The sequence below is a fragment of the Aspergillus homomorphus genome, assembly GCF_003184865.1.
Source record: "Aspergillus homomorphus CBS 101889 unplaced genomic scaffold BO97scaffold_2, whole genome shotgun sequence".
NCBI lineage: Eukaryota > Fungi > Ascomycota > Eurotiomycetes > Eurotiales > Aspergillaceae > Aspergillus > Aspergillus homomorphus.
Genome location: NW_020291888.1, coordinates 413,984 through 438,684, shown reverse-complemented (window position 1 = coordinate 438,684; position 24,701 = coordinate 413,984). Strand labels below are relative to the sequence as shown.

At 53.2% G+C, this 24,701-nt stretch overlaps 11 protein-coding genes across 11 annotated transcripts; 9 read left to right on the top strand and 2 right to left on the bottom strand.

The window, feature by feature from the left end:
* Positions 1-1,355: 1,355 nt before the first annotated feature.
* On the top strand, positions 1,356-2,298 carry BO97DRAFT_420179 (uncharacterized protein; the record flags this gene model as incomplete). The annotated part of the gene is made up of 5 exons (XM_025696628.1): positions 1,356-1,521; positions 1,574-1,699; positions 1,752-1,901; positions 1,971-2,156; positions 2,231-2,298. The coding sequence occupies 5 exons, from the start codon at positions 1,356-1,358 to the stop codon at positions 2,296-2,298; spliced, it is 696 nt and encodes a 231-aa protein (XP_025555939.1).
* Positions 2,299-2,846: 548 nt separating this feature from the next.
* BO97DRAFT_474800 (amine oxidase) lies at positions 2,847-4,232 on the top strand (the record flags this gene model as incomplete). Its single annotated transcript, XM_025700354.1, has 1 exon — positions 2,847-4,232. One exon carries the CDS (start codon positions 2,847-2,849, stop codon positions 4,230-4,232), a length of 1,386 nt encoding a protein of 461 aa, XP_025555938.1.
* A 206-nt stretch (positions 4,233-4,438) lies between these two features.
* BO97DRAFT_452689 (MFS general substrate transporter) lies at positions 4,439-6,271 on the top strand (the record flags this gene model as incomplete). Its single annotated transcript, XM_025699038.1, has 3 exons — positions 4,439-4,835; positions 4,892-4,960; positions 5,006-6,271. Exons 1-3 carry the CDS (start codon positions 4,644-4,646, stop codon positions 6,269-6,271), a joined length of 1,527 nt encoding a protein of 508 aa, XP_025555937.1. The 5' UTR covers positions 4,439-4,643.
* Positions 6,272-7,342: 1,071 nt separating this feature from the next.
* cp6 (putative carboxypeptidase S1) lies at positions 7,343-9,459 on the top strand (the record flags this gene model as incomplete). Its single annotated transcript, XM_025699037.1, has 5 exons — positions 7,343-7,593; positions 7,647-7,977; positions 8,034-8,547; positions 8,602-8,868; positions 8,950-9,459. 5 exons carry the CDS (start codon positions 7,343-7,345, stop codon positions 9,012-9,014), a joined length of 1,428 nt encoding a protein of 475 aa, XP_025555936.1. The 3' UTR covers positions 9,015-9,459.
* A 413-nt stretch (positions 9,460-9,872) lies between these two features.
* BO97DRAFT_402414 (MFS general substrate transporter) lies at positions 9,873-11,601 on the top strand. The gene is made up of 4 exons (XM_025694498.1): positions 9,873-10,317; positions 10,375-11,172; positions 11,226-11,399; positions 11,459-11,601. The coding sequence occupies exons 1-4, from the start codon at positions 9,987-9,989 to the stop codon at positions 11,539-11,541; spliced, it is 1,386 nt and encodes a 461-aa protein (XP_025555935.1). The 5' UTR covers positions 9,873-9,986; the 3' UTR covers positions 11,542-11,601.
* Positions 11,602-12,700: 1,099 nt separating this feature from the next.
* On the top strand, positions 12,701-12,977 carry BO97DRAFT_420174 (uncharacterized protein; the record flags this gene model as incomplete). The annotated part of the gene is made up of 2 exons (XM_025696627.1): positions 12,701-12,813; positions 12,869-12,977. 2 exons carry the CDS (start codon positions 12,701-12,703, stop codon positions 12,975-12,977), a joined length of 222 nt encoding a protein of 73 aa, XP_025555934.1.
* Positions 12,978-14,117: 1,140 nt separating this feature from the next.
* BO97DRAFT_474798 (glycoside hydrolase family 95 protein) lies at positions 14,118-16,711 on the top strand (the record flags this gene model as incomplete). The annotated part of the gene is made up of 3 exons (XM_025700353.1): positions 14,118-14,593; positions 14,641-14,870; positions 14,917-16,711. The coding sequence occupies 3 exons, from the start codon at positions 14,118-14,120 to the stop codon at positions 16,605-16,607; spliced, it is 2,397 nt and encodes a 798-aa protein (XP_025555933.1). The 3' UTR covers positions 16,608-16,711.
* Positions 16,712-16,898: 187 nt separating this feature from the next.
* On the top strand, positions 16,899-18,005 carry BO97DRAFT_452675 (TatD family hydrolase; the record flags this gene model as incomplete). The annotated part of the gene is made up of 2 exons (XM_025699036.1): positions 16,899-16,983; positions 17,046-18,005. Exons 1-2 carry the CDS (start codon positions 16,948-16,950, stop codon positions 18,003-18,005), a joined length of 996 nt encoding a protein of 331 aa, XP_025555932.1. The 5' UTR covers positions 16,899-16,947.
* Positions 18,006-18,684: 679 nt separating this feature from the next.
* On the top strand, positions 18,685-20,981 carry BO97DRAFT_467364 (fungal specific transcription factor domain-containing protein; the record flags this gene model as incomplete). The annotated part of the gene is made up of 4 exons (XM_025699645.1): positions 18,685-19,283; positions 19,334-19,697; positions 19,803-20,567; positions 20,604-20,981. 4 exons carry the CDS (start codon positions 18,685-18,687, stop codon positions 20,817-20,819), a joined length of 1,944 nt encoding a protein of 647 aa, XP_025555931.1. The 3' UTR covers positions 20,820-20,981.
* Positions 20,982-20,995: 14 nt separating this feature from the next.
* On the bottom strand, positions 20,996-22,642 carry BO97DRAFT_467363 (FAD/NAD(P)-binding domain-containing protein; the record flags this gene model as incomplete). The annotated part of the gene is made up of 8 exons (XM_025699644.1): positions 22,507-22,642; positions 22,319-22,444; positions 22,185-22,259; positions 21,950-22,135; positions 21,639-21,891; positions 21,398-21,589; positions 21,143-21,343; positions 20,996-21,087 (listed from the first exon to the last, which is right to left on the bottom strand). The coding sequence occupies exons 1-8, from the start codon at positions 22,615-22,617 to the stop codon at positions 20,996-20,998; spliced, it is 1,236 nt and encodes a 411-aa protein (XP_025555930.1). The 5' UTR covers positions 22,618-22,642.
* A 338-nt stretch (positions 22,643-22,980) lies between these two features.
* Positions 22,981-24,699, bottom strand: BO97DRAFT_75410 (SGNH/GDSL hydrolase family protein). The gene is made up of 3 exons (XM_025701043.1): positions 24,290-24,699; positions 23,604-24,227; positions 22,981-23,535 (listed from the first exon to the last, which is right to left on the bottom strand). Exons 1-3 carry the CDS (start codon positions 24,458-24,460, stop codon positions 23,305-23,307), a joined length of 1,026 nt encoding a protein of 341 aa, XP_025555929.1. The 5' UTR covers positions 24,461-24,699; the 3' UTR covers positions 22,981-23,304.
* Positions 24,700-24,701: the final 2 nt, after the last annotated feature.

The following is a 24,701-nucleotide window of genomic DNA, read 5'->3' as shown; positions in this document are numbered from 1 at the left end:
TGGATGATTTACTTATTCCTCCTGACGCCGGTAACTTAAGCTGGATACGTAAAGTTCCTTCCACCATCATGACAACGGAGTAGAAGTATTTCCGCAGGTCAGCCTCAAGGGCTCAGACAACCCTTAAGCGAAGGGGCGGTGCCAGCAGCCGACAGCCACAATCAGCGAAGTCTACCCAGGAAGCGCGTCATATTCTCCGGACTCATCGCGCCCAAGAACTATTCGAAGCGGACAAAAGATAGCTCGCCTAACCACAAGTCTGACGAGATTCTCCAAACCAGGCACGCGCTGCCACGGTCAATGCTTAGCCGGGCTGCTGATGCAGATCAGCGGCTTAGCCCGCACAAGTGGGCATTGAGTCGCCTCGCAGCGGTCACGCGGTTCGCTGTCTCGGTCTGCAGGATTCTAGGGCGCTGATAGATAGATACCCCATTTGCCTTTTTGGGTATGCGGAGTCAAGCTTTCTGCTTGCGTCTTGGAATGTTCTGGTTCTGGTGAATGGGCTAGCATGGGTCTTGTGCTGTTAGCTTAAGAGAAAGCGTTCAGTGGTAGGTCGTCGGCTGAGGTTATCTTAAGCTGAATATTCTTCTCGAAGCTGATGTTTGTTCTGGGAGATAATCGTCACTTTGATCTCCGTTGTTCGAGTGGTGCATGCTTTTCAGGACACGGATGAACCACCACGTGCAATCACGGGTAACGTTAGGACTAACTCCTGCCAGAGAATGACATTCCTAGGATGGGGCTGTCAGGTTTGCGGTCACTTGGGGCGCGAATATTCTGGCGATAGAAGGGGCTGAGATTATTTAGGTGGAGGGCCGGGTGATGGGGGCCGATTGCCTCTTGGGGAAACTGGGGTTTCGGACCCCATGCGCCCTACACGGGCTGGGTTTCAGGCTGCTGGAAGGGGGATGAGCGATCGTTCGTGTGAATGTTGACTTCAAATTGAAGAAGAAATGTGATTTGAAGATGCTTTCGATGGGAGGATGATCTATAGAGCGATGTTTTGTGATACGCTTGAGAAGTGGTATCTATATCAGAGGATTTAGGGATAAGCGAGATATCAGTCGCTCCATCTGCGTCGAATATGCCCGACGAGGTTATATCAACGATGAATTACACGGTCGAAGGATTTCGTGCCTGCAGGTTAGCTGATCATTGTATACTGAAACCGCCAGTCTCTGATCATGGTTCAGCCATGCAGCCGTGACAATTTGGTCTACAGGAGACAGTCGGGGAGATAAACGTATAAAGAGGTCCGATTCTCTGCTGCAATAAGATCATTCAGTTATTCGCTATCATAGCACCAGCAAGAGCATCTGCACTTACTTCTCTTCGCTTAATCAAATATCATTATCATGGCGTCCAAGCTCTTCAAAGGAATGGCTCTCGCAGGCCTCGCCTCCGCTGTCGCGGCCTGCTCAACTGAGTCGGACGTGACGGTGACTTTCTACGGATTTCCCGACAATGATCCGCCCAGTGCAGACATCGCCTATGACTGTGGCCGTGGAAACTCGGCGGGTGGTAAGCACTCTTCCGCGTTGTGGGCATGCCCCAACGAATTAACAACATGCAGGAACTGGAACCTACAGCGACCCACTGACCTTCGCCTCCGCGTCCGGCGAATTCAAGCAGTGCGAGATTATCTACCTCCCCTACCTGCGCAAGTACTTGCGCTACGAGGACGAGTGTGCCCAATGCAGTATGCAACCTGCCATCAAGAACATATTGAATGCAAGCGTTGACGATCAAAGCCACTGATTACAAGTCCGGCAAACTGCACATCGACATCTGGACCGGCGCCAACTCCAACGGCGGCAACGCCCAGATCAACTGCGAGGATAACTTGACTCCCGACTCCCAGACGGTCGTCCGCAGCCCGGCAAGCTCGTACACCGTTAACTGTGAGTTCTCTGTCCCGTAGCACCCGTGGTCACTATCGGGAGGCGAGCCGGCTGATTCTGGGTCTCTAGCGGATGCGCTGTTCGCCAAGGGCAAGTGCTACACCTCCAACACCTACAGTGGCGCTGAAGCATCGAGCTACTGCTCCTCTTCTGGGTCTGACAGCAGCTCCGGGTCCAACTCCAGCTCCAGCTCAGGGGCAAAGTCGAGCTCCGGCTCGTCGTTCTCTTCGTGCTCGTGGGCGGGCCATTGTGCCGGTGAGTGATTTCCGTGTATACTGGTATAATAATGCTCGGCGTGTCTGTGATACTAAGCTTGAACTTGGACATAGGTGCCACCTGCTCCACTGAGGATGATTGCTCGGATGACCTTACTTGCCAGAGCGGCAAGTGCGCGTAACTTGGGCTTTTTTTGAAGTCGTATCACTGTAACACCATTGGGTCGTGCAACGGATGGATGTGAGATAACCAGAGGAGCTTTGTTGCCGGTCAACGCGGAAGCGTGGAGCATGTATTTATAGATGGAGGAAGCTGATATGTCAGTTGCATCCGAATATCGATTTGAAAAAGTGTCACCCGCGGGCACGGACGATCGTGCTTGCTCGCTTGGCAAGACATTGCGGGAATCATTCTCATTGAGCTGTTACTATGTCTCTCACCAATCGAAGCCGTTCAGAGCAGCTGTTCACTTATGATGGAGCTGTTTCACGTTTCGGGTTACAGCGGAAAGCATATATAGATTGAATCGCAATTGTGTCCGTTCCACCCGAGCACATTCGTGTGACGACAATTCCATCCGCAACCAAGGGGGTAAAGATATTCATATGAAAGTAGTAGGAGGGAGAGTGGCGAGAACTTTGGGGCATATAACCAGCAGAAGATGCAAAGGAAGCTGAGCAGTGGGAGAACACCTGCAACGAAAGACAATCTACCGTCATGATCATCAAAATGGCGACGTCGTTGAACGTCCTCCTAGCACTTCTGTTGGGGTCCAATTGGCTCAGTGGGCTGGCTCTCGCCGAGGAGTCTGTGCAGTCAAAGAACGAGACCGTTATCCGACGTGGCTTCTGTATCGTCGGCGGGGGTGCAGCGGGGACGTACGCTGCAATTCGTCTCCGCGAGCTGGGGCAGGATGTTGTGGTGGTAGAAAAGACCGGCCGTCTTGGAGGTCAGACGCGAACCTATTTCAATTGCCTCACGAGCACCGCCATCGATTACGGGGTGAGGAGATTTGACGACTCCCCCGAAACCCGCAAGTTCTTTAAGCATTTCAATATCCCGGTGGAAATTGACACTACCGCGAACGACTTCGAGACTGCGCGATACGACTTCCGCACGGGAGTGCCCGTCTCGCCGTACCCAGGCAATGCGACGGAGGCAATCGGGCGCTACACCGAGGAGCTCGAGCGATACTCATACCTGTCTCAGGGATGGAATCTTTCCGAGCAGGTGCCCGAGCCTCTTCTCGAACCCTTCCGTGACTTTGTCAAGCAACACGATCTGGGACCTGCCCTGGAGACCATGACTTTGCTCAGCCAGGGAATGCGCTATCTGCTCGACTATGCCACCGTTTACCTGTTGAAGATCGTCTCGTTGAGTCAGCTTAGAGGCCAGCATCTGGTCCCCTCACGTCGCAACAATTCTGAGATTTATTACGCGGCACAGCAGGAGCTGGGGGAGGACGTGATACTCCACAGCACAGTGGTGCATGCGCTGCGGTCCGATAATAAGCTTCATCGGTTGACAGTCGAATCGGACACTGGCGAGAGAGTTATTATCGAAGCTGATGCGACCGTCATGGCTCTACCCCCTAAGAATGACGAGATGGATGGCTTCGACCTTGACAGCCTTGAGTCGTTCTTTGTTCGGCAATTCCAGTGGGGGTACGTCTATACCGGCCTGATCAGCGACAGCGGCCTGCCAGAAGACACCCAGATCTTGAACCGTGGCGTTGATACGCCGTATAGACTTCCCCGGTATCCGTCCACGTACTCGATTGTGTCTACAGGCGTTGCTGGCATCCATCTAGTGACTTATGGAAGTGCGGAAGAGATGAGCGAGGAGGATGTTCGTGATGCGATCGTCGATGATATCCTGGGACTTCAGGATGGGGGTCTGAACACGACGCAGCCGACATTCCTGGCTTTTGCGACCCACAGCCCATTCGATATGTCCGTCAGCCGGGAGGCGATCAAAGCAGGGTTCTACCAGGACGTGGGAGACTTGCAAGGGCATCGCAACACTTATTGGGTGGGGTCCGCCTGGGAGCATCCTGATTCATCTGCCATCTGGAGATCTGTTGATCGCCTGCTCCCAGCGATTATCAGTGATTAGATGCTGGGTGTCACGAGCGCTCGAGGCAAGGGAGGGGCTCCGATGGCACTTCCACGTCGTAGCGATAACTATCGATGTAAGCCACTTGTGACATTTGCCAGGTCAAATCTTGCCATGAACATTGAATCCTATCTTTTCCTGTCCGTCGTTATGGCGTAGATTGGTACTCCGTATGCTGCCAGGCCGATAAAGCAGTCGGTTAAAGTGATTAGCTTCCGATAAGCTGGCAAATCCCCCGCTTTCCTTCCCGTGGGCTTATCTTATCGCCTGGTCAGTGCATGTGCAAGGGATGGGGGGATTCGACGCATCTTGCCAGGTTGGATTGGACAAGACAAGTGATAAGTAGCCGAGGGGCAGCATCTTCTCCTGTCTGATTCTTACTTTAGATCTCCTTCAATAGACCTCGTAGTCATGAATATGCCTTCAGATTCCGCTGTTCCTTCCGAGCGCCACGATGCCGATGACACAACCGCCCTTGGATCGCGCGTGTTACGCAAGGTGGATAGACGGCTGATTCCCCTGCTCTTCGTCACCTACCTGCTCAATTACATGGACAAGGCCATTCTTTCCAGCGCTTCTGTGTTCGGGTTGACAGAAGACACGGTCAGATAATTCGACCTCTTGCCACCTGTGAAGCTTGCTGACAGTATTTGGCACAGCATCTGGTCGGACAGCAATACAGCTGGGTTTCGAGTATCTTCTACTTCGGGTATTTCTTCTGGGAATGGGTATGACTGATGCTTGACAATAATGACAACGGCTGATATCTCTAGCCCACCAACCTGTTAATTCCACGAGTGCCGGTGGCCAAGTACCTGGGACTCAACACGCTCTTTTGGGGCGCGGTGGTTGCGCTCACAGCCGCTTGTGTGAATTATGGCGGTCTCTTGGCTGTTCGGTTCCTGCTCGGGGTTGCAGAAGCCACCATCACACCCGCTTTCATGTTCATCACCTCGACTTGGTACACCCGGGATGAGATTCCGTTCCGGACGGGGATCTGGTTCTCGGGGAACTCGGTCGGTGGTCTCATCGCTAGCCTACTGGCTTATGGCATCGGACACATTGAGCACCCACTCCGACCGTGGATGTGGATGTTTATCATCCTAGGTATTGCTACCTTTCTGTGGGGGTTTGTTCTTCTGGCATTCTTGCCGGACAGTATCTCCAGCGCCCGTTTCCTGAGCTCCGAGGAGCGGGAATATATGAGCAATCGTGCTGTGATTGCTGGTACAGGACGTACGGAGCATACCACATGGAAATGGGAGCAGGCCGTGGAATGTGTTCAGGACCCGAAAACTTGGCATCTTTTTGCCATCGCTCTGTTGACCCAGATACCAAACGGAGGCACCCAGAATTTCGGGAACCTGGTGATCAAGTCCTTTGGATTTACGTCCTTACAATCGACCCTGATCAACATCCCTGCGAGTGTGATTAGTGCGGCCACCATTGCCATGACCGGGTGGCTGGCGGGTCGATCCAACAAGCTTAACTGTATCTTGATAGTGTGCGTGATCATCTTTCCCATCATTGGCAGCGCAATCATCTACGCTCGTGCGCATTATGTGCCCCTGGGAGCGCAACTCTTCGGGTACTTTCTTCTTTCGACAGGGCCGGGGGCGTTGCCACTGGTGATGTCTCTGCTACAGAGCAACTATCGGGGCGTCACGAAGAAGATGACGATGACCGCCATGATGTTCGTCGCGTATTGTGCGGGCAACATCGCCGGACCACAGCTGTTCCGAACCAGTGAGGCACCGACGTACCCGACATCGTTCCGGGCCATTTTGATCTGTTATATCATTGTTGTTGGGCTGGTCATCTCTTTGCGCTGCTACCTGCAATGGCTTAACGCGAAACGAGACCGTGACGAGGGGATACAGGGCAGTGCCAGTTTAGCGGGCGCTGTAGGAGGGAAGGTGGTCAACGAGCAACGCGATGGGACTGATGTCTCAGTGCTCGTGAGGTCTGTGGAACTGGACCAAGCAGACTATGAAGACGTGACAGACTGGAACACGGTCGGATTTCGCTATCGCCTGTGAGTCGTCGCTTCAAAGAAAGTGTCAACCTAATAAGCCTGAAACTCTTATCGTTATCTTGTTTCTATGGGGTGTCAGAACCCACCTCAGGGCTGAGAGACGTAGTCTTAGTTGCAGTCTGAGATAGAAGTTGCGCCGGAATAATTAAGGGAAATGGAGTTGGAAGAAGGAAGTTGACATGAAGGAGGAAAGGTAAAAGAGGGGAAAGAGCTGTTTGTTGGGTTTGTTTATCACCAATCAAACAACTTCCCACTTCATACCATTTTTTATCCTAACTACCTGCATTCAGGGTTGATATTACCACTTATGGATCTCAAGACTGTTCAAAACTGCAAGAATTCGTTCCTGGTTTCCTCAGTGCCTCCCCTTATGACGACCACTATCGCCACGATCTTTGGGCTGCGTCCTACGTCCACCGCAGCAATGCAGGTTGCGACACGCCATCCCAGTCGCTCGCCATAGCAGTATGAAGTCTTAAGTGGCCGAGAAAGGGATCCAGAGTCTCGTAGATAGCCCATCGGCCACGCCAAGAGTATACTGATAGTCGAAGAGGTGCCAATCATGGCAGACTGCCATAGACCTATCGATCGGACTCCGACGGGGCCCCGGGAGGAGATCGGCAGGGGTTACTGAAGCCGAGCACCGAACAATATGATAGCCACTTTGTTTCTCCTCTCGATCTGCCAACAGGCTTGACTTGCAAGGCACCCCTCACAGAGCGACGCATCATGCAAGTTTTGCACGGGGCATTCACCTCATTTGAGTGGTCGATGCTTGTCTCCCGCGGAAAGACTGCGGATGTAACATTCATCTAACGGTCTACGACATTGCCGCAAACGGACTTGATCGCCGCTCATTCAAGCTTGATATTGATATTATACAGCCAGGGCTTGCCGCCAGTTGCAAGAATAGATTATCATGCACTGTTTCAAGCTCTCTCAGAGCAGCAGATACCGCAACAGGGGCCTTTCCCCGCTCAACCGCTGCACTATTTATTCCATGGTTGTCCATTATGTCGCACAGGTACTTCCTTCATGATTCAACAACTTTCAACTGTTCTCATCCCCGGCTGCAATGAAGTTTAGCACTATAGCGTGGCTGCTGCCCTCTTTGGTGGTGGGTGTGGCCCAGGCCGTGCCCCATGCGCAAAGAGATACGGTATCCAAGGTGGTCAAGAGGGGCATCGAGTACACTGTCTATCATCATGCAGCTACTAGAGCCAACTTGGAGATAGTGAAGAACTCGGGAATCTGTGAGACCACACCTGGGGTCAATCAATACTCGGGCTATCTCTCTGTTGGGGAGGATATGAACATGTTCTTCTGGTATGCAACGCGGCCCACGTTTAGTTTCTAGCCAAGCTCACGGGCCACCTCAGGTTCTTTGAAGCTCGACACAACCCACAAACAGCACCTTTGACGGCTTGGTTTAATGGTGGTCCCGGTTGTTCGTCCATGATTGGTTTGTTCCAGGAGCATGGACCGTGTCGATTTGTCAACAACGAAACGACACCGTCCTTAAACCCCTACAGCTGGAACACCTACTCAAACATGATCTACATCGACCAGCCCATCGGAGTTGGATTTTCGTACGGTAACAATGCTGTCAATAGCACGGTCACAGCTGCTCCGTATGTATGGAAGCTGTTGCAAGCCTTCTTCGCTCATTTCCCTGAGTACGAGAACCGCGAATTCAATCTATTTACCGAGGTACGCAGAAGCACGACTGGTTCCGTCTATCGCATCATATACTTACCAACCCGCAGTCATACGGGGGTCACTATGGCCCTGAATTCGCTCACTACATCCAGCAACAGAATAGCGGGATCCAAGCGGGCGCTGTGACGGGGAAGACTATTCAGATCGGGTCTCTTGGCATCAACAACGGCTGGTTTGATTCCACGATCCAAGAGAAAGCCTACATCACCTACGCGTTGCAAAACCCCTACCGTCCTCTAATCAATGCCTCTGCTGGAGCCAAGTATTACAAGGACTATCAGCAGTACTGCGTTCCCGCCATTGAGCAATGCACTACCTTTGGAACAGACGCTGCGTGCCGCATGGCCGGCAACGTCTGTGGCGACGTGATCGATAGTCCGATCACGGAGTCCGGCAATTGGGATGTATATGACGTGCGCGAGCGCTCAAATGACCCTTACCCGCCCTCGACTTACCATAACTACCTGAACAAGGAGAGCGTGAAGCGCGCGATTGGGGCCCGCCAGAACTATTCCGAATGTTCTAACGCGCCATCCTATAAATTCTCTACGACAGGTGATGGTAAGTAATGGGGCAGGTTGTCTGTGCTTGCCGTTACTGATGTGGGTTTTGTAGACACCCGCTCTTTCCTCTCCACGCTTTCCGACGTGGTGCAGACCGGAATCAACGTGCTACTCTGGGCCGGTGACGCGGACTGGATCTGTAACTGGATCGGCGGGTTCGACGTAGCCAACGCGGTCGAGTTCGCGGGACAGACGGTTTTCCAGAACAAGACTCTCCAGCCTTATAGGGTGAACGGGACGGAGAAAGGTACCTTCAAGACGGTCGGAAACTTTACTTTCCTCCGAGTGTATGAGGCTGGGCACGAGGTTCCCTACTACCGTAAGTTGCCAATGTTTCTGCTTTTTTTTTTTGTTTTCTCGATGGCGAATCATGAATCGCTGACTTTATTTTTGTGTGTAGAGCCGGAGACTGCTCTTCAGGTGTTCTCACAAGTTATCCGGAAAGTGCCTATCTTCTCAACCTAGGTGCTCTCTGAGGTGGGATCATTTGTGCGGCGATCATGGGTGATGGGGATGCTCTCGGAGCAGGAAGGAGTATAGAAGCTAAGCTAATGTACAGGGAGTGACGATGAGAAGTACCTGCCTTGGATGCACCGAAAAGGCTCTCGGTGGGGAATAATCAAGCGGCGGGCCAAGCACTCAGCCGTAACCGGCGGATATTGCGCAATGTCCACAATGTATTTTGTGCATTGGTCTTGGTAATATAACCCAGTGACTGTGAGCTTTCGCACGATTGGCGATTCTTCCATGTTTTCGGGGATTGCCCAGGTGCATAATCGGGGATGAAGATGCTGCAGCGAGGCACTGAGCGGCAGCCGCGGGATTCTGCGCGTGGACTGCGGTCAGATGAGCGTTCTAGCCCGGCAAAAGCACGGACTGCGGTTGGAGTCGGATCTAGCTTTGTATCGGACTTTTGATATAATGCTGTCTGTTATGAGTGAGTCAACGACTGAAGAGTGAGTCAAGATATGATCATACCGATTGAGAGAATGGCAGTATCTTTCCAGTCTTATCACTGTATCCGGCTGTCAGCCTATGGATATGATCGTAAATCGAGCTGAGCTGAGACCATAGACTATCTTCTGAATTGGAATAGTAGCCTCCATTTCCAACCAGGATTCGCTCAACAGTGGATCTTCAGCTTAAGTAATACGACCATCGCCCCCACGCATTTATGTACAGTGAGTGTAAAGAGAGTGTAAAGAGGGCGTAAGATGAGTGTATTGAGTGTAAGAACGAACGAGGATGACTCAAGGCTTGCCTTTGCCTTTATTTGCCTCTCACCGCCAGCCTCGATTTGTGCGGATCTCACTCTTTCCCCACGTCCCCAACCGTCGCAAATCCGTGGATATCTGGGGTGATCGTCCATGAATCGATAAATTCTTATTCCACCTGAAGTATAGATTGGAGAAAATAGCTTCGTCGATGCAAAACAACATGGAAAAACCCTTGCCCGCCGGCTATCGCTGGCGCTCGTCACGGACCTTCATCGTCTTCACTGTCACCGTCGCTCTGTTTGCAGAAACCTTTCTCTATGGCTTCGTCGTCCCCATCCTGAGCCATATGATCGAGGTGCGGCTGGGCATCGACCCGTCCGAAACGCAACGCTATACCACCGCGCTGTTGTCCCTCCATGGCTTTCTTGGCGTCATCGCTGCCCCCATCATCGCCCATTTCGCTGACAAGACCCCCAACCGCAAACTCCCACTGCTCCTGGCCCTGGGCGGCTGCTTCGTGGGCACCACGCTGGTTGCCCTCACATTGAATGGTACGGATGGCCTTTCCTTCCGCGCGCGAAGTCGGCGAAACTAACGCGTAGAGATAGTGACTACGTTGTTTGCGGGCCGCATGATGCAGTCCATCGCCGGGTGTGCAGCTTGGGTCGTCGGGTTCGCCATGCTGACCGATTACATCGACGCCGATAACATGGGGGCGACGATGGGACTGGCCATGACGTTTGTGACGGCGGGCATCATCTCCGGCCCGACGGTGGCGGGAGTCATGCTGGAACTCTTTGGATACTGGTCGGCCTGGTCGGTTCCTTTGGTGGTGCTAGCGGTGGACATCGTCGCGCGGTTGATTATGGTCGAGCCCATGGATCAAGCCAAGGCTCCCACCTCGCAGGATGAGACCACTGGTCTGCTGTCGGACAGCCCAGAGGACCAGCTGGCCGCAGATGACTCGGCCCGTCCCGACGCTTCATCTCCTGGCCATTTCTACAAGATCATGCTTAGCGATGCCCGGGTGCTGGTCGGTCTCGCGAATACCCTGGGGATGTGCTCCATCCTATCGGGGCTCGAGGCCACGCTCCCTCTGCACCTCCGTGATGCCTTCAACTGGGGCAGCTTGCCGACCGGCTTGATGTTCTTCTGTCTCCAGATTCCCTCGTTCTTTCTCGCTGCGGCGGCGGGATGGATGCGCGACCGACAGGGACTCCGCAACCCGACGGCGCTGGGTTGGTTCTTGCTGGCGCCCCTGCTGTGGCTCCTGGGCGTGCCCGGCGACGCTAAGTTCCCGTGGGCCAGTGCCGACGCCCACGGCAAGCCCATGTTTATCGCGACCATGCTCAGTTTTGGTCTCTTCTCCATGCTGGTCCGTGGCGCCGGTAGTCTGCAGGTGACTTGTGAGTGTGATTATCTCGTAGTGTGGGTGCCAATCGCTGACATGGTATGGCAGTCGTCGTCAAGGAGAAACAGGCCAAGGACCCGCTCATCTTCGGACCCCATGGAGGGAGCTCGCGCAGCTTCTCGATGGTGGAGATGGCCTTTGGCGTCGGATCGATGGTCGGCCCTCTGCTTGCCGGCTCGTTGTCCGAGAGTTACGGTTATTATTACTCGACCATGGTGCTTGGTGAGTTGCCATTCCGCTTCAACAATCCCGGCTGCATGGATCTGGCTAACGTTTCTCAGCAATTCTCTGCCTCGTGCTCTCCGTCGCGTCGTACAAATACTTTGACACCCGGTCGACCCGATCAGATGGTCCCAACGCTTAGACGAGTTAGACTGATGGACTGTGACGACTTGTCGATGAGATAGATGATAAATGTTGGTAGCTAAAAGTTTTCTTTCTCTTTTTGGTTACTCATTTTGGAAAATCAATGGATTGGAGTTTTCGTCGCGCATTGTGGTGCAACAGCCAAGCAAGCAACCCGCGTAGCATTAAAGGGGGAGTAGAAACGCGACAATCGAGAACGGAACAACCGAGAACGGAACAACCGTGGACTATTTAGATAATTGCATTTTCGACGGGCAATTGGCGGTCACGGCAAAGGAAAATAAGCAATAGTGGCCCGGGCGGAGGGCGGTCCAGAGCAGAGCACTGCTTGACATTTCTGTCCTCGCATCGCGACCGTGTTGAAGGGCGCAGCGGAAATTCCGCACGGGAGTCGCGGTGGGGGTGAAACCGCCCTGTCCATATCGAGGGTCACTAGTGAATGAGACTCGTCGCATTTGAGACAGTGTCGGACTGCGACCGAGTAGAGGAGCGAACAGGGGAGAGAGAGAGAGAGAGAAAGAGAGAGAGAATGTATGCAGTGCAGTGTGTGCACTATTTAGACTACGGAGTACTATTTACAGACTCCAGTCATGGTTCATTGCGATGTGCAACACCCCAGGTTTAGAGACAGTCTAAGGGGCAACTGCAAAGTCTTTAGCCCTAAAGGGGGGAGGAGGAGGGGTAAGTGGTACCTGGACGGGATTATATTAATAGAAATTCAAATTAAAATTGATTAGAGTCGAGTCTGAGTGTCAGACTAATTTAGTTTAGTCTAATTTAGTTTCAGGACTAATAGCAGTCTCTCTACGCTTAGCCAAGAAGAAACAAAAAAAAGGGGTCAGTGGAGACGTCTGAAACCTCACCCTTCGGTTTCACTTCCTCTCCTGTGAATCCTCCTTTTTTCCCTTTTTTTACCTTTGCCCACACTCTTTTAGTTCTAGAATTTCGATCTGCCCCTTCTCTTTCCCTCCTGATCCTTTCCGCGCATTTCTCTGCTACTTTCCCCTCAAATCATTAGGGATTCTTTCTTTCTCTCCTCCCCGTACCACCACCATCACCACCATCACACTCACGCTCTCTCTCTCTCTCTGTGCAGCTCTAATCCAATGGAGTCGTACCACCTCCTGCCCCGGGCCTCGAAAAGAGCTGCTGCAGCCATGGCTTCTTCGCTGCATCTCTGGACCCGCGACTGCGATTCGAGCAACGAGTCGTGCGAAAAGCCCGTCAGCAATTTCCTGAAGAGCGGTGTCCCGGGCATTGTCACTGGCGTGTAGGTGATCACTATATTGACCTTTCAGGGAAACCATCCCGATTGATGTTTCTAGGATCGTATTGGGTGCCATTTGTGTTTTCATCTACCTGCATATTCGCAACAGGAAACGCGATGCACGCGAAGATCAAGAGATTCGCAAGTGGAACGAAGTTAACGTATGACCTCCCTGGTCTGCGGTGTCCTTCTCCGCGGTGATTTTCTGTGGAGGTGAATGCACACCGATTGGCGCTGCAGCGTCTCTCCCCACGCGCACGCCCTGTCTCTCTCTCTCTCTCTCTTACTTTCGCATACTCTCGCATACCCCCTTATCGTCGCTTTATGATTAATTCTGCTTTCGTCGTGTTCTTTGAGCTCTGTCGCATTCGCTGTTTGGTCACCTTGAGCTACTGCATGACCGTCGCGCGTCTCAGCAACGTGTTAGTTGAATGGTTTGGCAGATTCTTTTGGTCTACTGGGTGCTTTTGGTTCTTCGGAGTTCGGGTTCTCGGGGCTTGGGTCTGCCCTCATGGTCTTGCTCTCGGGTTTACTTTTTTTCTTGCTTCTGTTCAGCATCCATTCTACGTCGACTGGCTGCTATGAAAGCGTCTCACTGGCGACTCTGTACCATATCGAGATGGGTCCGTGCGGTGACTGTTTGCGGATTCATGTCCCCCCACTGTGTACATACGAAGTTGTATATTCTATCCCATGAATTGACTACTGATCAACGAGCATTTATTATTCCTCCGAGCTGGCTGGAATGTGCGACTTCCAAATCCGGACACCACCACGTCGCACCGGAATAGAAACCAATCTGTAATTCAGCAGAGACTGTGCAATGCTCAGCTCCTTCATTCACTGCCCCATACATTCCTCCGGGGGTAAATGTGGGGTTGGTATGCGACCCTGTCGCTCAAATCACCCACACGTGATATGATCGCATCGGCTTCAAAGATTGACCACTCCAGTTGGATCTCGATATTAGATCTTCGAGTACATTACGCTACAGGCGCAGTGGGTAGTTATGTAACAGACAGGTTGACGTCTCGGGAAAATCCGCGGGTAAATTGGGCCCCTCTTGCACGAACCAGGGCGCAATATCTACGGCAGCTGCAGATCAATCTGCCTGAGGACTCTGATTTGTGGGATGAACGGTCTCCGATGCATGAGCCTAGTCTGAGAGCTGCAGAAACAAGTGCTCTCTTCCAGCTCATGCAATATCCAGTCTTGCCACTTTCTCATGGTTCCTCCCCGATTTAATTAATGGGGCCATCGGCCATCCCCCCTCATGAGCCTGTTTGGCTGATTTCACAACTCTCACCATGCGACTACGGACCTGTCTTTCTATCCTCACAGCATGTGTGCTGCCTGGTCACGCGCGATTCGATGCGTCGACGGTGGCATGGTACACCTCGCCGGCCACCAATTTCACCACCACGCTACCGATCGGAAATGGCCGGCTGGGCGCCGCAATCTGGGGCACTGCCATTGAGAATGTCACCCTGAATGAGGATTCCATCTGGAATGGTTCGTTCGTCAACCGAGTTAACCCCAAGTCTTACGGCGCATTGGCTCCGGTCCGCTCGATGTTGGCCAGCGGCAACATCACCACCGCCGGCGAGGTCACGCTGGAAGACATGGCAGGCATACCTGCGCTGCCGCAGTCGTATAGTCCCTTGGGCGCGCTACGGTTGGATTTCGGACATGCCAGGTCGGCTATCCGCAATTATACCCGGTCGCTCGATCTGCGCACTGGCAATGCGGTGGTGGATTATGACTACCAGGGTGTTACCTTCAGGTGAGGCACCCAAGCGACACGGTTTGGCCCCTGCTGATGTGAGCCAGACGAGAATACGTCGCGAGCTACCCGGACGATGTAATCGCTATTCGTCTCTCGACCAGCAAGGCTGGTAGCCTGAACGTGGTTTGTTCGCTGGAACGCGCCCTATTCGTGGTTGAGAAGACTGCGTCGGCCACTGAGGGCGTTGGAACCTTGGTCCTCAAGGCTAATTCAATTGCCGATCAAGACGGCCCTATTCGCTTCTCTTCCCAGGCGCGGATTATGTCCAATGGAGGTGAGAGTCTTGCCGATATTTCCACGGAGCAGGCTGATTGTTGTAGGGCGGATTGGAACCAATGGAACTTCCATCGTCGTGCGTGGCGCTTCCACTGTGGACATCGTCTTTGATGCCGAAACCTCCTACAGATACGAGTCTGAGCGCAATCGCGACGCTGAGCTCGAACAGAAGCTGCAGTCTGCAGTCAAGTCAGGATTTGCAGTCGTCAAGAAGAATGCCGTTTCCGACTATGCTGCACTATCGGAGCGAGTTGATTTGGATCTGGGATCCTCCGGCATGACTGGGAGATTACCAACGGACACTCGTCTGCTAAACTACCAGCATAGTCCGGACAGTGACCCCGAGCTGGCGACGCTGATGTTTCACTTCGGTCGGCATTGCTTGATCACCTCGTCCCGCGCAAAATCATCCCCAGGTCTGCCGGCCAATCTGCAAGGTCTCTGGAATCAGGACTATGATCCGGCGTGGGGCGGCCGCTTCACCCTCGACATTAATCTAGAGATGAATTACTGGCCAGCTCAAGTAACTAATTTGGCGGAGACGTTCACGCCGTTCATCGACTTGATGGACATCATCAAGCCCCGTGGTCAAGACGTGGCGCGAAGCATGTACCACTGCGACAATGAAGGGTACGTGCTACACCACAACACCGATCTCTGGGGCGATGCAGCACCCGTTGATAATGGGACAACCTGGACTATGTGGCCCATGGGCGGAGCATGGCTATCGGCGAATCTGATGGAGCACTACCGATTCACTCAGGACGAGACCGTCCTCCGAGAACGCATCTGGCCGTTACTGCAAAGTGCAGCCCAATTCTACTACTGCTATCTCTTTCCGTTCGAGGGTTATTACAGTACTGGCCCCTCGATCTCCCCGGAGGCGGCTTTTATTGTCCCGGATACCATGTTCAAAGCCGGGAGTGCGGAGGGCATCGATATCGCACCCACCATGGACAATTCTCTCCTTCATGAGCTCTTCCAGTCGGTGATTGAGACTTGCAACACGCTTGGAATTACTGGGTCAGATCTGCACACAGCCAAGAAATACCTTGCCAAGATCAAGCCTCCTCAGATCGGGTCAGCCGGTCGGATCTTGGAATGGAGACTAGACTATCAGGAACAGGATCCCGGCCACCGCCACATGAGTCCAATCGTAGGGCTATATCCGGGCTCCCAGCTGGCGCCTCTCGTCAACCAGACTCTCGCGAAAGCGGCCAAGGCGTTCCTGGACTACCGGATCGATAGTGGAAGCGGCAGCACCGGCTGGTCGCGCACCTGGACGATGAATCTGTATGCACGACTGTTCGATGGCGATGCTGTTTGGAACCACACCCAGATCTACCTCAAGAAGTTCCCAAGCCCCAATCTCTGGAACACGGACTCGGGCCCGGATACTGTGTTTCAGATTGATGGGAACTTTGCGTTCACATCCGGCATTGCGGAGATGCTCCTCCAGAGTCATGAGGTCGTGCATCTCTTACCGGCTTTGCCTTCTGCCGTTCCAGCGGGCTCTGTATCGGGCTTGGTCGCTCGGGGAAACTTTATGGTGGATATGCAATGGTCGGGTGGGGTGCTGCAGCAGGCGACTATCACTTCTCGGAGTGGTAAACCGTTAGCCATTCGTGTGCAGGATGGAAGGCAGTTTCTCGTGGATGGTGGGGCGTATTTGGGGCCGATTCATACACGGAAGGGAGAGAAGTATACTATCACTCTATCAAACTCTCGGAGATGAACTCTGTATCTATTAGTCTCTGCCATATGTGTATATATGGGGAAAGAAGGATGGACTCAGTCGGGTAGAGGCCACCAACCTTCAACTTTCGCTCTATACGTAACTTAATTGCTTCTACTGGAACAGAATGGAGACACACTGGGTTTCCACCAACAGGAGAGCGATCCGAGAACCCCACGAACTCCACTTGAAAATTCCCCCATTCTGGATAGAATGAGGCATCAACACATCCATGATTGAATTTTGTTTTCTATAACCCTCGCGACTGCAACACATTTCCAACCAATATAACTTTCTTAGCAGCAAACCATCTGTCTCTGACTATCTAACTACGCTCATCATGGCCGACTCAAACCCCCGACTGCGTTATGCAGACGTAAGCCCCGTCCCTGCCGTCGCCTACTTTATGCCATGAACCACCCACTGACCCCGAACCAGGTAGCCGTAACCTACACGGCGGATCAATTCCAAGGCATCTACCGGGGCAAGCAATACCACGCGCCGGACTTCGACCAAGTGCTGAAGCGCGCGCAAGCCCACAACTGCGAGAAGATCATGCTGACGACTATGAATTTGGCGGGGGCGCACGCCAACCTGGAAGTGGTGCAAGCACACCCGGCAATGTGCACGATGACGCTGGGCGTACACCCCTACCACGCCGACGAGCTCTTCACCACCGCCACAACCGAGCAACCCCTAACCCCCAACCAAGACTACCTAACCACCCTAACGACCCTCGCACAAACCCTCCTCGCGCAAACACCCAGCCCACTAGTCGCCTTCGGCGAAATCGGACTAGACTACAGCTACCTCGACCGCGCCAACAAAGCCACCCAACAAGCAGCCTTCAGTCTACAGCTGGAGCTCGCCGCGACACAGTTCCCACAACTGCCGTTTTTCCTGCACGTACGTGAGTCTTGCGACGACGTCATCCGACTAATTGAACCGTATCTGCCCCGGCTGCCTAAGGGTGGACTCGTGCATTCGTTCACCGGTACGCGGGATGAGATGCAGCGGCTGGTGGATCTCGGGCTCGGGATCAGTGTCAACGGGGTTAGTTTCCGCACGGACGAGGGATTGGAGATGGTTAGGGCGATTCCGTTGGATCGGTTGCAGTTGGAGACGGATGCGCCGTGGTGTGAGGTGCTTGAGGGGGATGAGCGCGTTAAAAAGTATTTGGTGGGTGCCACGGAGTTGCCTGCTTCGCGGAAGCATGGGCGGTTTGTGGCTGGGTTGATGGTTAAGGGGAGGAATGAGAGTTGTGCTATTGAGAGGGTTGCCAGGGTTGTTGCTGGGGTTAAGGGTCTGGGTCTTGAGGTTGTTGCTCGGGCGGCGTGGAGGAATAGTGTTGCCATGTTTGGGTTGGGGGTTGAGGAGGGCGGTGTGGAGGGGGAGTAGGATTGTTTGGATTTGAGTATTTTACTATAGAGATGTGAAATAGAGGAGTCGGTTAGAATACGGCGCGCTTTTGCATTGGGGCCTGCAGTCACCGCTATAGCTTCCATATAGAAAATCACAACCGGCTCAATCTCTGCCCGGCTGCGAAGGCGGTGCAGGCCATGCCTGACATGCCCCCTCCGCAGACCAACACGTCTACCTTGAGTGATTTCATCCTGATTGGGTGGTAGTCAAATGTAGTTGGATATTGAAGAAATATTCTGGGTTTTTATGAAATGTTGTGAGGTGTGAAAAGAGAATATACTAGTAAATCTATTCACTGTGTATACATATACCACCCTCCGGTCTCTAAAATAAAAGGCCGGGTCCCGTGCCCGCCCGGCCGTGACTTCCCCCCGTAATTTCTCTCTCCTCTTCCCCACACTTCTCCCCTCATTGTCAACTTGCCAACAAACTTCATTCCTTAATTCAGACTAACTAACACCAATAGTCTGATTCAAATCATGCGCATCGGTCCTAGCCAACCGGCCTCTGACCATGGCGACGCGCACAAGCGAAGAACCAGCACCGCCGCAATCCACCCGGCCAGTTGCGCCAGCCGCCTGCGAAGCATGCAGAAAGCTCAAGGTGCGCTGATACCACAGACACGCCAAACAACCAGGCTAACCCTCGGAAGTAGATGCGATGCACACGAAAGGAGAGCTCGACTAACTCTCCGTGCGATCGCTGCGTGCGCAACCAACGCGCGTGCGTGATTCCTCCAGCACGGCCTCTGGGCCGCAAACCGGGGGCAGTCGGCCGCTTCTCAGGCATCGAAAAAGCTTACCGCCAGATTCAGGCAGAACTCCGCAAGGGCCCCGGTTCGACCTCGTTGCCTAAGGCCACCATCTCCCCCGTCCCCCAGCCATCGGTATCTACATCGCATGAGGCCCTCTCGCAACATTCCCTTCAGCCCGTGAGCAATCCGCTTGCACTACTAGCCGATGCCTCTGAACCTCTTCATACGAGTGAATCACAGCCATCAAAGGAACTTACCGAGCCCGGCAGAGGGAGGGACCTGCTATCTCGGCCAGGCTATGTCTCCTTGGGTCTGCACCTCAGTCGAGAAACCCTCGAGACGGGCCTGGATACTCTTTTTGCGTCTACTTCCAAGACTGGGAGAAACGTGGACTATTTCAAGCAACCAAGTCCGACCGCATTTCGTGATGTCGGGCCCGATCTCGATCCAGTGGATTTGGGCCTGGTCACAATGGAAGAAGCCCACGCGTTGTTTCCGATGTCAGTCTAACGAGCACAGTTCAAACAAACTAATGCTAAGATCTATACAGTTATTTTGCTCGTCTTCACCCCGTCAACGGCATTCTAGATCCCTTGCTACACACCCCGGAGTTTGTCCGGTCGCAGTCCGCTCTCCTCTTCACCTGGATCTTGGCGCTTACTGCGCAATTCGACCGGACGCATTCCTCGTTGGCAAGGCGTCTGCAGCTCCATGGAGAGAAGCTATCCCGGCATGTTCATACCTGTGGGTTGAAGTCGGTTGAGATTGTGCAAGGGTATTACATCTCTCTACTTTCTGCCACCCCAGCAAAATCACTAGCCGAAGAGAGGACCTGGCTCTACACAATGTACGCTTTTGGGACTGCAGCAGAGCTTGGGCTAGATCAACACTCGAGGCCATTCGGGCAGCTCATGGTATCATTCGATGAAGAACAAGCTCCACCTGATGCCATGACTCCACTGTCCCCTCAAGTCGCAAACCAACGAGGCGCTCAACTTTCATCCACCCACCACAACGAGGACTCCACCGAGAGCACTTATCGTCAACGGCTCATCAGAAACAAAGAGCGCACATGGTTTCGAATACTACTCTGGGAGCGAGCGAACAGCGCTGCGCGTGGACGCATCAACCCCTTTCCCGATACCGAGCTGATCGCAAACATCGAGGCCTGGTGGAAGCATCCGCTAGCAGACGCAACCGACAAGCATACGTGTGCCTTCATCCTACTGCGTCGTCACCTGGCCTCTATCCATGCTGACTTGCGGACCCAGAGAAAAGCAACACCGGATGATCCGCACTGGGTGAAAAGACTTGTCGACGACGCGCTGGAAATGTGGTGTATCGAGTGGCTTCCGGTACCGTACAGTGCGGCAGAGCCTTCTGAACAACTTGCGACAATATTCCTCTACTACGTATACCTTCACAACCGATTATGGATCCTGTCATTTGCTCTTCAAGCAAGTCAAAGCGGCAATCGGCATATTGAGACCATCCGACAAGATTGCCTGCAAGCTGCAATTCATACCTGCGAAGTTGCAGTGCGCGATTTACGGATGGTAGGCGAGCCACTCTACTGCATGCTTGCACCAACATGGGCTATGATCTCCTACGCCGCGGTTCTGGCCTTGAAGCTGTTTCCCTTGGTGTACGGGATTCTACCAGGAAGGGATACTGAATTACTTGCCCTCCTTTCGCAGGTTGCATTACAGCTCGAGCGCGCAGGGACTACACCATCACATCGCTTTGGTATTGCCGCCTTGCTGGGGGAACATCTCCTGGGTATTGTGCGTTCGAGAGCTGATTTGGCAAGAAGGATTCAGCATGAGCCAGTGAAGGGTCTCCACCCCAGGCATACCTCGGGCTATCCTACCCCATCACCAGTTGTCAGCAACACGCCGGCAAACAATCTTCAGGACCCAGTTTATGACTCCTTGCTCACGGATACCACAATAGCTATGGGCTCTGACTTGACTGGTGACAGCTTCAGTGATCTCTTTAGGGAAATCTTCGGACCGGGTTTCGCAGACTTCTTTTGATTCCTTATTCTGGCGACATTACTGCTCAAGCAGCAAGTCCGGTCTGAAGCGGTCCCCCGGATGAATATAACGCAACAGAATCGGCTCAATTTATCTATTCTAGAAATACGGGATAATAGCTCCCATAGCGGAATGAAGGAATGTCTATCAGTCTTTGGATACAGCAGCTACGCCACTCAACCCTCTTTGGCCAGCTCCAGGAGCGCGGTGGAACTTTTTACTTCGTTGTGAGAGAAGCAGATTCCCATAAACTTGACCATTTCCGCGGCTAGTATCTTCATAAGCAAAAGCTTTCACACAACGAATGGCTATTGAGGTCATACCTGACATTCTCTTGGCTGTGGTATCATTGTCGTCCACGCCATTCTTGCGAGTATAATCCAATACAAGCTCAATACGTGACCGACGGGCTTTCTCGTACAATTCCAGGCGGGCGGGGATGTCACCGACTCGAGTACCCGTGGGTAGCAGCACTGCTAAGGACACCGCATCCTCGATCGCCATCGCGCCACCCTGGCCCATATCTATGGAGCTGTTAGCACACTGCAACTTCAATAGGAAAGTCACTTTTCGCGTACAGGGTTGGAAGGGATGTGCAGCATCTCCTAGCAAGGCTGACCGGCCTCTGACCCACGTTGGGAGAGCTTCCATATCGAAGAGCTCCCATACTTTGAGGCTATCATCCGCCACGTCCACCAGTTCTTTGACCGCGGGCCCGAAATTCGCGAATCCAGATACGAGGGCATCCTTGCTTCCGACGGCTTGCCAGCCTGTTGAACGAGTTAGAGATTCAATCTCACAAAAAGGGTATCATTTTACCTTCGCCAAGTCCTCCGGCCTCCGCTGTCGGGAGGAAAGCGCAGAGGTTAATTACATTGTTGTTAGAGCATGGATATGCTACCAGCCGTCGATCGTCACCTGCCCATTCGATGAAGACTCCGGGCTCCTGGACTAGGTATTTCGTCGCAGGCAGCTGACACAATTCATCTGTGGCTAGAAGCCACCGGAAACAGGACTTTCCAGCTGGAAAGGGAGAAGGCGGTTGCTGCCCTATCTCGTTGCGTACGATGGACTGTTGCGATGGTCAGATCTGCTGTCGAGTGTCTTGTTGCAAGACCGTAGTAGCCTACGTGGAGCCCATCTGCACCCAGCAACAAGTCCCCCTCGAACCTTTCCCCATTCTCGAGAGTGACTGACGGACGCTCACTGGTTACGTCAATGCTGACGATTTTGCAGCCCATATGCAGGGTTGCCGTCTGCAGGGCCCGCTGCTTGAGATAGTTGTGCAGGTCAACTCGATGCACGAGATACCATTCCTACCAAGTTATGAGCCCTATCCTCGAGTCGTGAGAGTATGCGACTTACTGCTTGCCACATGTGTCGAATGCCATCGAACTCCTTCTTGTACTTCAGGTTGCCCAGGGTATCGTACCGGTGAATCTAGTCGCGGCTTAGCATTTATACAGCAATGCTACACATATAGAACTGAACAGTTAAACCTGCTCTAGGAGAGTGCCTCCAAAGTCCTTTGGGTCGATATCGAGCCAGTTCAGTAACGCGGTACAATTGGGTGGCACATGGATGGCGGCCCCGGCTTCGCGAGAGAACTTGGACTTTTCTAGGATCTAGCACAATCAGTACAGTACATAGAACGGCTAGCTTTTCGGAGAGCATGGGTCGGCCATACGAAAACATTATGCCCTTGTTTCCCCAGCGCAATCGCAGCAGTCAAGCCTGCAATGCCTGCGCCTATGATCAGGACCTGCAACGGTCGGGGCTCTTCATTGGAGACGGTCATTTCGATCTGTTGCACGATAAGTTTCTGACGCTGATATAAGCCAAGTCTTCCGCTTTCATCTTTTCAAGACCTGCAAGGGCATTTTATCCATGCATTGATGCAGCGAGCATCCCTGTTTCGGAGACTCGGACTCGGGGAATTGCCTCGGAGATAACGACGGCATCCGACGGATCAAAGTGGGCTCATTCCAGTATCAGGTGTAAAGTCTAGGGCACTCTGTTTGGATCTATTCGTAAGGACCTATACAGATCGTCGATCTTTTCCTGAGAGATTTAAGGCAGGTCGCGACGGTCAATGAGAGTTGTGCATGATTTGTTAGTGGAGATGATGCGTACGTGGATGGTGAAGCATTTGTTGTCCGCGAAGGAAACTCTGCTCCTCAACTGTCCGAGTGGTACGATCAGTACGGAGTACATACTATGGTTAACCTTTTAGCTACTAGATATCAACCTGGTCGACAGGATAATTGTTGGGCTCACTTCCGGGCCGATCCGCCTAAGGATTCAAGTCTGCATGACTTGTCCCTCCGTTCCCCTGTTCTCACTTGACCCTCAACTACACCTAAATCTTGGAAGCACCAATGAGGGAGAACATACAGTTTAGGAAACAGGAGCTTTCGATTGCTATCTCTTTTCGGACACAACAAGACATTGCATAGCAACTCGCTCATCCTACGACCCGGCAACTCTAGCTTCTCCAATACGTGGCCCACTTGCTCTGTCCCTTGACCAATTTAACAAACTCTCGCGCGATGATGCGGTCCGTTTGCTCGGACGGGTGAAGGTCGTTCCACCACATGTAGCTGTCACGTACTGCGTTTGACTTGCAGGCGTTGCCGCATCGGTATATCGAGCTGGTGACATTTAACGGCGCAGTCCCGTTCAGGTAGTTGGACGGGTTCTTCCAGATATCAGTCATCTGTGTGAACATGTCAGCTTTACATTCTCTCCCTCTGCACCGTTAAAGCAGAAAGAAACCGTCCTTACCAAGGAGTGCACATCATAAATGGCAAAGCTGCTATGCGGATACCGCTTGGCGATTTGGACGTCATACGGCGTCTGATACTCGAACACGGCGTTCACCATCGTCGCGTACTGGCGCATCTTCTCGCTCGACTGCGTGATATTGGCATTATACGTGGACTTGTCCGTCCAGTACTCGCCGGCAGGCAGGCCCCCGTTTTGCGGCAGGGCGTACTCCGGGGCCAGGTCGAGGGGCGCCAGGTTCATCAGCACGAAGTTCCGCGCGCCGATGGCGTGGAGCCGATCGAGCTGGGTGTACACGCACTCGGTGAAGTAGGTCAGCGGCATGCCCGCGGGCTGGACCTCGGTGAGGAATCCGCCGTAGCCCAGGTCATTGGTGCCGATCCAGATCGCATAGACCGTCTCCTCGGGCCGGTTGATGAGCGCGGTCTGGCCGGTTGTCTTGTTGATGTATTGGCGGTCGGCCAGAAAGGCGGGCAGCTGGTCCTGTTTCACCGCGTTGCGCTGGCTGTTGGCCACCATCACATCGCATACCGCCCCGGCGACGGCATAGTCGTACAGATTGATGCCGGAGTACTGCTGGACATAGCTCGGCCAGGCCCGGCCGCCGTCCCATTCGTTGGTGGACTAATTGATGATTGTTAGTGATTGCTCGGGAGCTTGAGCGGTCGTAGAGATTCTCTTCCTACCTGCTCTGCCACTGGTGGGGTGTATGAGTAGACGCCGTCATCGGTGTAGCTGTCGCCGAAGACTACCAGAGAAGAGAACTTCTTCAGCAATGCTTGCGATCGTTTCGACGGCGCGCAAACTGCAGTGCCCGATGCTAGGGCAAGGACGAGCGCCGCCAGCGCAGATTTCATGGTGGTGGGAAGGTGTCAGGAAGTGATTCGGACGTGCTTTAGTGTGAGGAAGGCATGCCTTGCGGTGCACAGTGCGTGCCTCGACGGTATTTCAACTAGAACAGCCTGCAAGGCTCCTTTCCTCGGTCATTCCAGGGGAGACCCTCATTGCTGATGGCGTCCATGGTTGGTGGAGATTCTTCCGAGGTAATCAGAGGATCATGCAGGGGAGTTACCATGCAGGATCGAATAGCCTGAGTTG

Coding starts and splice junctions, on each gene's coding strand:
- BO97DRAFT_402414 (XM_025694498.1), top strand. CDS start 9,987: ATGGAAAAACCCTTGCCCGCCGGCTATCGCTGGCGCTCGTCACGGACC. Junction 11,173..11,225: donor CGGTAGTCTGCAGGTGACTT/GTGAGTGTGATT, acceptor ATGGTATGGCAG/TCGTCGTCAAGGAGAAACAG. Junction 11,400..11,458: donor TTACTCGACCATGGTGCTTG/GTGAGTTGCCAT, acceptor AACGTTTCTCAG/CAATTCTCTGCCTCGTGCTC.
- BO97DRAFT_75410 (XM_025701043.1), bottom strand. CDS start 24,460: ATGAAATCTGCGCTGGCGGCGCTCGTCCTTGCCCTAGCATCGGGCACT. Junction 24,228..24,289: donor CCCCACCAGTGGCAGAGCAG/GTAGGAAGAGAA, acceptor ATCATCAATTAG/TCCACCAACGAATGGGACGG. Junction 23,536..23,603: donor TTTATGATGTGCACTCCTTG/GTAAGGACGGTT, acceptor ATGTTCACACAG/ATGACTGATATCTGGAAGAA.